This window comes from Clytia hemisphaerica, unplaced genomic scaffold (assembly GCF_902728285.1).
Source record: "Clytia hemisphaerica strain Z4C2 unplaced genomic scaffold, Clytia hemisphaerica genome assembly, whole genome shotgun sequence".
NCBI lineage: Eukaryota > Metazoa > Cnidaria > Hydrozoa > Leptothecata > Clytiidae > Clytia > Clytia hemisphaerica.
In genome coordinates this window covers 583,450-592,867 of record NW_027103850.1, presented here as the reverse complement: position 1 = coordinate 592,867, position 9,418 = coordinate 583,450, and the positions used below count along the sequence as shown (strand labels likewise).

The following is a 9,418-nucleotide window of genomic DNA, read 5'->3' as shown; positions in this document are numbered from 1 at the left end:
AATATCCAAGTTTTTGGGCTTCCTTAAAGTTCGCAAAAATATGTAGATTAGAGCTAAAGCAGATTATGTCTAAAATAGGTCTTCGATCTTGACGATTTGTAGTCTGCAACAACATGGTAGAAGTTGATACCATAGGAATAACATTGTATATTTTTATTGTTTTTTCATATCTTTCAGAGAATTAATAAAGACAACACAATAACAAAAGAATACAAAATAAATAACCACAAAAGAAGATTAGGATTAGATCATATGGTTTCATTGTTGAGTATGTTGTGCTTGTTTAAAATCACATGATGGCGTTACGCCCCTTTCAAAGATTCAACGCCCTTTTTTATAAATACATTACGTCATCTTTATGTGGATGTGGTAATGTTTACGTCACAAGATCCTTCAGTCAAAGGTAAAGATGTTTTTTTTCTTACCCTTTGTTTACAAACACTCGAGCTCTACGCTAGGATAGGGAGTTTCTAAACATCGACAAGAAATGGCGACCACGACCGGCGACCACGACCGGCGACCACGTCCGGCGACCAGATAGATTTGGATTATCGAGTTTATCTGCTCTCTCCACCGTAGAGAATGTTTAAATCAGAATACTAAAAAGTGACCTTTGAAGTAACCAGTCATTTTCTTGACAGTGACAAAAATATTGACAGGGTCATTAAAGTATGGTGTTTGTAAGCTTTGTTACATCAAATATTTTAATTATGCTGAATGAGATGCCTTTAGTATGAATAATAAGCATATATTCAATGGGTAAAAGTTGGTTATTGAGATTTATTAATCCGAGGTGATGTAATATTCAACGACGCGAAGCCGAGTTGAATATACATCACCGAGGGTTGATAAATCCAATAACCAACGAAAACCTATTGAATACAGTATGTGGCCCCCAAAACGGCGATCAAATTTAAAATTTCTCTCAAAGCTAGAGGAAAAGAGGTTTTACAAAAATTTTTCTTGCATGCAAAACTTTAACATCTCTATTTTATTTCCCGAGAGTTCTTTTTCAAAATTTTCAATTTCAACAATATTTTTCAATCGCTTAAAGATAGGTAGCTTTTTTCTAATGGCCCCCAAAACGGAGGTTTGCAATTTTAGCGATTTCTCGAGATATCTTTAAGATATTAATACAAATTTTTGACCATAGTTTTGAAATGTGATTTAGAGGGTTTTGGGCATAAATTTGTTTGATAAATTTTTTACAGTATACCCCTGGTTGTCAAAATGCAGGTTTGGGGCCCCCAAAACGGAGGTGTAGTTAAAATCAAATTATTAAGCCCAGTGGTAATAGGAGGAAAAACTATGAACATATTTGTGTTTACCCTTAAATTTACGACCTGATAGATGTAAAATTTATGATTTTTATGAAATATTTCAAGATTTTCGATATTGCAAAGTCCAAACTGAAAATTTAGAAATTTTCAAAATGACAATTTAGATTTAACAACGTCTTAATCAAGTTTCTGAAAATCAATGTCTTTTGAAAATAGTTCCATTCATGTATGGAAAAAGCTGTGAAAATTTGAGAAGAAAAGCTTAACTGAAACTGAAAATATTAAGCTTTAAAGATATTTTTCTCCTATATTTTGCAGAAAAATGACATAATTTGCCATTTTTGCTGATTCAGCGAAAATTTTTATATATGATGTTAATTTTTTGTTATAAGCTATTAACTCAACCTGATAGGAATGGAATTCCAAGATATTTTGCTGTTTCTCATATTTAGAATTTTCGGTTTTATCAATGCTGATTCTAGGGTCCCAAAATACTGGTTGACCTTTAAGATGCTATATATTTTACCCATCCTCTAAAGTCACAGATGTATCTGCATTTTCTGAAAGGCATTAGGTGTAGAAAGTTTCCAATACCCCATTTTCATAACTTATTTTCAATATCCAAGGAGCTAGAGTGAGTTATATGCAATTTTTATCTAATTTTGGTGTTAAAATATCTCCTTCATACGCAAATATGTTATTTTGAATCTGTCTCAAACCATCAAAAACATGCTCATTTTTTAGTATAACCATCATTCTTTCTAAATAAACAAAAATCGTTTAATTTTGATAAATCTACAAGTCAGAATCCTCATTTTAATGACAACCTCCGTTTTGGGGGCCGTCTCCGTTTTGGGGGCCATATACTGTATATGTTTTATTATCATACCTAGAGGCAAAAACAAAACATTAATGATGTCAATAGTCGAACGTTTCACTTAAAACACTCCCATAATCGAACGTTCGTATGTTTTTCTTTTTTAATGATTTTCTTAATTACTTAAATCATAAAATTTGTACATGGAATTGACTATAGATTCATTTTAGTAAAAATTTCTTTGACATAAACAACAAAAAATCAAACTTTGAAAGCAAAATTTGAAAAATAAATTTCTACCGTGGTACCGGGTGTCCCAGAAAAAAGTCCCCCTCTTTGAAATGAATTTTCTCAAGTTTTATGAACTTTGAAAGCATCAATCCTTTTGCATTGGAAAAAGGAAGGATAAACTTAAATTTTGAGGGAGCATTTGTTAAATTTAGTCAACTAGATAAAAAGTTATGGTCTAAATGCTAAAAAATTACTTTTCAAAAAAGTCGAAAAACGCGAAAAATGAGGGTATTAAATTTATTGTAAGAAAATGTTTTTTTATTCATCAGGAAATGTATTTCCATTTTTTCCAAAGCACGTATTTACAAGATTAACAATTCCTGCAAAAACCAACTTAAAGGTAGGCTACCGTCTATTGTGTAGTCCACCTTAAAGGACAACATAGAAAAACTTGATCGTTAATAAATTGATAAAAGAAGTGCTTTCTTTGATGATTTGATACCCTCATTTTCCGCCTTTTTTCGACTTTTTTGAAAAGTAATGTTTTAGAATTTAGACGATAACTTTTGATCTAATTGACAAAATTTGACAAATGACCCCTTCAAAATTTAAGTTTATCCTTCCTCTTTCCAATGCAAAAGAATTGATTCTTTAAAGGTTGATAGAACTCGAGAAAATTCATTTCAAAGAGAGGGACTTCTTTCTGGGACACCCGGTATAATAGCCATGGTATATCAGGAATTATCCAATGGTTGTTTTTGCCTACAGGTATAGAATAAAACCTATATTCAATAGGTAAAAGTTGGTTATTGAGATTTATTAACCCGAGGTGATGAATATCATCACCGAGGGTTAATAAATCCAATAACCAACGTAAAACCTATTGAAAACAACCATTGGATAATTCCTGATATACCATGGCTATGGTAAATGCAGTTATTAATCAGTTGGTTGAGACCCCCGCAAGATTTCACGTACTTTACTACATCCTCTATTTAAAAATCCATGTCATCTAAGAAGTAACACAGCACAGTCACATGAATCTGTCTTTCTCAATGATTATAACAACGATGTATGGAAAATAACTTTCCTTCTTTCTCGAAAACGTAAAAGTGAGCACTTTTGAGGACGGTAAATGACTGAAGCGATTTAGAATAAACCGCAGTTTTGACCCGCCAAATTGAGGATGGTAAAAGTGCAGATTTACCGTCGTCCTCAGTCAGTCAGGATGTAGAAAAATTAGGGAAAAATATATATACGCAGAGTTGACATTTTAAAAGTGTTTCATTGCAATCAAAAACGAACGTCAAGCACATAGATTTAAATTATGACAGACGCAAAGAAAAATGAAATATTCGATCTCAGAATTTTGGTTGTCGTTGGGCTTAGGGTCTGAAGGAAAAATAAATTGCCCCTCCCCCTTGGGTACTGTTTTTTTGTATACAAATTGTAACAAGAAACAGGTAAGGCCATGCGAGTCTTTATTTTCACTCTAGCTCACGGCGGCATCCTTGTTTCGTTCCTCTCAGTAGTGGGTAAGGTTAGGTGAGTCTGGTAAAAGGAATCCATTCTATAGGAGGTAACTATAAAGGTGACTAGCAAAAAAAGTCCTATACTCCGGGAATTGTAAGATGATCCCTAGTGAATTGCCCTTTACAAATAAACCTTCAGACTTTTACCAAATTTTATAAACTGTACAATCTATAATCTTTGTAAAATATAACAAATTCCAAGAGGACGCATCTGCAAAACAGTTTCATGCGGTCATGTCTTTAGCAAGCATTGTTAAGTCACTAAGAACCTTAGTTACTGATTGGCAAGGCCATACTGGATAACTATGGTCGCATTTAGAATAACTCGTTCTGTGTCTTTTGTTTTCATTTTCCAGTTGTTGTCTCATCTTCTCTTCAACTTCGCCGATTTTTTTCTGTGCCATCATTCCAAGTAACTTGTTCCTTGTTTTAAACATGATCTTCTCATGCTTGATAAGGTCTCGCAAGAGAGTTTCCCGTTTTGCGTCACCAAACGCGTACGTATTGATTCGAGATATCAGAAACTTGATGCAAAGATCTGTTGATTCTTTAAAATTCAGCCCGTCTGCTAACTCCAACAACTCCATTACATACTCATTGGATGAACCCTCCAAGGACTTGCTCATCGACAGAACCTCATTTTCAACGATACTGCTCAATGTGGGTACCATGTACTCTTCAGATAATTTGAAGAGGCTCCTCAAACTTTCAAAGTGTTGTGAACGTCCTTCATCTGTTATATAGAGAAATGGTCATAATCAATGCACTGTTTTGGATTGTCTTTGTATTGTGTTAAAAGCGGATGAAACATAATCAACATTTTTAAATAGATTTTAAGATACACGTTTTTTTTTTTTATAAGGAACACGTTTATAAGGAACATGAGGCTGAAAATGGACCGAAAAATAAGGAATTGTTATTAAGGAACTGCTCAGGCTGTTAAATCAAGTTCAGGAACAGCAAGGGTTCAATTTGAACTTGCACACATTTACAACAACCTAAATAAAAAGATAAAAAAATATTGCTGAAACGCCTTTCAATCTGTCAAAAAGACAAAAAATGCTTTTACAGAAGTTACACACTTAGCAAATCCAAACTTAACAGCTAAGTAACTAAGGAACTCGATAAGGAACTTTGAAGCTGAAACTCTCTGACAAAATAAGGAACTCCAGGCTCGGAGCCAAGTTAAGGTTCCTTATAAAAAAACGTGTACTTTCTCTTTTTGGTAATTTAAAAAACGTCAGAAAGAGCCTTGAATTGGATTAACTTAGAGCTACTGTAGTTAAGTATTCCTACCTGCTTTCTTGTAATAATTCTTGCATTTCGGACATAGTTCAGCTTGAGATGTCACGCAACGTGTGCATAATGAATTTATACCTGATATATGGGTGGAAATAATTTGTTTCAGTTTACGAGAAATATTGTGTTTTGGCATTCAATTGAAAGATGTTTGATTAATTTGAATACACGTTTTTTTATAAGAACATCCAAAAATTTTGAAGCCTTCTTAACTTTTTGAAACATGTTCTTAATTTCAGCATTTTTTGAGCATTTTTGTCCATTTTCATCTTTTAGAGTCTGCAAAGCCTTAAAATTGCTATTAACATTTTGGCCATAAAAGCCATTTGTTTTTATATAGTTTGTTCTTATAAAAAACGTGTATAGTACAACAACGCACAATATTATATTAATAATTCTTTAGAATACTAAAACCAAAGTTATGAAACACTTGAGATCGTGAGGGTTTTGAGGAACCTTTGATTTGATTTGATCAGTCTTACTTAAAATTACCTTTAGCTTCGGAACAATCGCCACACGGTGAAATCCTTTTATTTCCAGCTTTTGGGTAGCACACGTTGCAAAGCTTTGTCTTGAATTCTAAATGTCAAGTAAAATTTTTGGGTATGAACATAATTTTAATGTCACTTAAAACGCTATCATTTAGATTTAACTTTGTGCAATCTGCGATTATCAGATAGTTTGAGAACCTGAAAACCGTGCAAAAAATATTTTGTACCTTTTCTTTCTCTGAAAACCTTACCAAATTTTGAATCCATATTTGGATAAATGATTGTTATCATCTGCTCCACACTTTCATAAGATTTCCCTTCCAAAGTGACTCGTTTGGTTTGCGATTCCTTGAAACTTCCATTGAACATTTTATCGAAGTAAGGTGAAGCCAATGATAATATCATTGAATGAACGTGAAGTTCTTTTTCTTCGACAACCAAAACGGCATCACTGCTTTGCCATGCTTTTGAAAATGGTCCTTTTTCTTGCTCAACATCCCCAATAACTTCCTTCGCTGCTAATTCTTCTTTTGACATTCTTGAAATATTCCTTGCTAACCAAAAAACAAATGCCAGGTCATAGATTTCAATTTGAACAAATGAACAGAGATTTTTTGTCAACTTTTCGTGAAATCCTAATGTCTAATTTTATCCTTCATGTAATTGTGTAAAGAATTAGATTTTATTTAATTCACCATTCAGTTCTCAGAAAAATCTTCATTGATAAATTATTTATCAAAGACTTTCAAAGATTCTTTGAGAAATTATTTAGCAAAACTTGAATAAACCATTAATCATCGTTGTTGTTATCCTACGCAAAAAGCCTGAAATAGTTTTTATGCGAATAAGACTAGAAAAGCGATCCCGCTTAGCAATTTTTTACTAAGGTGTGACCCTTACCTTTTTATTCAATTTTGGTCGACAAGATTCACCAAGATTTTATTCGATTGAATAAAAAAGAGAAACCTTCCCTCTCAATTGACAACACTACTGTTAACTTTCAGCACTCTTTCTTCTGTAGACAATCTTCCCCTTTTCCTTTTTCTGGCGCCATTAATTTGAATTTGAATCTGATCGAGAACAAAATTTAATTTTTCATTTTTTGTTTGTAAAACGAAATAATGAAACAAAACGCACTACACGCTTTTTTTTTTATAAGAATGGTGTAAATCCATTTCATCATGGATATTCTTAACTTTTATGGGAAAATCATCCTAAAATATTCTTACAACATTCTTAGGTTATGATCCTAATTGACAATTTATAATTGAAAATGCTCTAAAAATGGCATTCTTAGCTTGACTAGCAAAATTCTATGATGGTGATATTCTTAGCATATTCTTAATTTTTTGGCCATTTTCATCATGGACATTCTTATAAAGTGTATTCTTATAAAAAAAAAGCGTGTACAAAACACAAAATTCCCGCCAAGTTAGTGCTCTAAAAATATTTTAGGAATTTTTAAAAAAAATCAAAACAAAAATTTCAATTTTCTATGGTTTGTTTTTTTGTAAAAAAACGAAATGGAAAATTGAAATTTTTTCGATTTTCCACGTTCGTTTAAAAAGGAAAATTGAACTGACGGATAGGTACGGTGGCCGAGAAGGGTCACACAAAATAAAAAACCTCAATACATAATAAACAATTCCAATACAAAATAAAGAATCCCAATACAAAATAAAAAATTCCAATACAAAATAAAAAATTCCAATACAAAATAAAAAATTCCAATACAAAATAAAGAATCCCTATACAAAATAAAAAATTCCAATACAAAATAAAGAATCCCATAACAAAATAAGAAATTCGAATACAAAATAAAAAGTCCCAATATATACAAAATAAAAAATTTCAATACAAAATAAAAACTTCCGATACGAAATAAAAAACAACACAAAATGAAAAATGGCATTTTTGAATACCGGGACTCGTGAACCACCAAAAAAGGTCGCAAAATCTTAAAAATTGGAACCCCCTCTAAGGTTTGGACCCGGACTTTCAAAAATTTCAAAAATTGGTACCAGGGGCCCTAAATTCTTGAAAAGCTAAAGTGGGACCCAAAATCTTGCAATCGAGGACTCCAGGGAAGCCTGAAGTAATGGGAGCCAAAAAGATCAACCTAACTATCTAAAACCTTAAACATCACGGTCAACGATAAGTACCCAGGCTCACAACATAAGACTTTGGCCATTTTTGGGTCCCACTTTTTGTATGTATTTGTATTGAATTTTTTATTTTGTATTCATGAACTTTTTTTATTTTGTGTTGGACTTTTTTTATTTTGTGTTGAACTTTTTTTATTTTGTGTTGAACTTTTTTTATTTTGTATTGAACTTTTTTTATTTTGTATTTGAATTTGTTATTTTGTATTGGAATTTTTTATTTTGTATTGAAATTCTTTATTTTGTGTGGCCCTTCTCGGCTTCCGTAGATAGGTACACGCATTCGTGTATGAAAACGTCCATTCAAAATTTTGATTGATTCAATTTTTTTGAAAGTTGATTTTTTTCATAATTTTTCAAATACCGTGACTTATAGAACCCCGCCGGAGACCAGAAATGACGACCACGACCGGCGACCACGACTGGCGACCAGATAAATTTGGGTTATCGAGTTTTTTACCTTTCTCCAACGTAGAGTGTCTCTCCTAATCATTTGAATATATATCGGAGAGTAAGCTCATCTATTTAAAACCACGTGCCAAATACGTAAAACAACTATTTCGATGGTATTAATTTCTATCCTTTTGTATATTATCAACATCACAATAATTAATGGAACAAAATATTTTGAAAATGGTTTGAGAAGCTTTGTATTTCATCATCAGATTTGTTATTTATAATTGATTAGATTCATATCTCTGAAACTGGCCTTCCCAATTTTCCTTACTGACAAGTTCTATCTATTCGTACTGAAGACATCGTATTCAGCATGATTAAAATATTCGGTGTAACGAAACTTATAGACATCATACTTAATGGCCCTGTCAATATTTTTGTCAAATCGTGTCACTTCGTTAAGAAAATGACTGGTTATTTCAAAGGTCACTTTTTAGTATTCTGAGGACATTTTCGACGGTGGAGAGAGCAGATAAACTCGATAACCCAAATTTATCTGGTCGCCGGTCGTGGTCGCTGGTCGTGGTCGCCATTTCTGGTCGATGTTTAGAAACTCCCAATTAATTATTTTTCTGTTTTGAGTAGAAAGGTTTTTATTTAACACATCTTCCGGTTTTTATCATAAGTTAAAATCTGCCTCTTAAAATCTATGCTGAATATGTATAAAATTTAAGAAATTTCATTACGTCATATTTGCTGACGTCATCATTTTAATAAAAAAAATTGAATTTTTTAGAAACCTTTTACTGGTACCTAAAACCTATCATAAAAGTTATGTCAATTTAAAGAATTCGCGATTTTAAGAGATTTAGCTGGATTTTATGGTATGACGTCACAATAAAGTCATAAATCCTGATCTGGTTGAGCTATGATCGTAAAATTTGGCAAAAATGTTCCTAATAGATATTTATCAATTGACGCAAATTTTCAAAGTAGTTCAAAAATCTTTCGTTGTGCTATTAGCAAAAGTTCACCAAGGTGGTGGATTCCACCCCTGACATGAATAGGGTTAAGAGTATAGTTTATAAATTATATAGGCTTCAGAATATGCACTGCAAGGGTCGATGGGAGAAAAAGCGTGCACTGTAAGGGTGGAAATTTGGAAAAATACGAAATTTGGAGGGGGGAAATTGGGGAATTTCAAAAAAGT

General features: G+C 32.4%; 2 protein-coding genes across 2 annotated transcripts in view; one reads left to right on the top strand and one right to left on the bottom strand.

Annotated features, from left to right (window-relative positions):
- The first annotated feature begins 177 nt into the window (after positions 1-177).
- LOC136807633 (sn-1-specific diacylglycerol lipase ABHD11-like) overlaps positions 178-9,418 on the top strand; it is a 31,039-nt gene continuing 21,798 nt past the window's right edge. Inside the window, exon 1 of the mRNA XM_067064226.1 lies at positions 178-403. Coding sequence (XP_066920327.1) covers positions 294-403 — 110 coding nt within the window. The 5' untranslated portion in view covers positions 178-293. The remainder of the gene's footprint in view (positions 404-9,418) is intronic.
- LOC136807595 (uncharacterized) lies at positions 2,308-6,296 on the bottom strand. The gene is made up of 4 exons (XM_067064185.1): positions 5,902-6,296; positions 5,652-5,738; positions 5,157-5,237; positions 2,308-4,593 (listed from the first exon to the last, which is right to left on the bottom strand). Exons 1-4 carry the CDS (start codon positions 6,185-6,187, stop codon positions 4,085-4,087), a joined length of 963 nt encoding a protein of 320 aa, XP_066920286.1. The 5' UTR covers positions 6,188-6,296; the 3' UTR covers positions 2,308-4,084.

Coding starts and splice junctions, on each gene's coding strand:
- LOC136807595 (XM_067064185.1), bottom strand. CDS start 6,187: ATGTCAAAAGAAGAATTAGCAGCGAAGGAAGTTATTGGGGATGTTGAG. Junction 5,238..5,651: donor CGATTGTTCCGAAGCTAAAG/GTAATTTTAAGT, acceptor CCCATATATCAG/GTATAAATTCATTATGCACA. Junction 4,594..5,156: donor GAATTATTACAAGAAAGCAG/GTAGGAATACTT, acceptor TCTATATAACAG/ATGAAGGACGTTCACAACAC.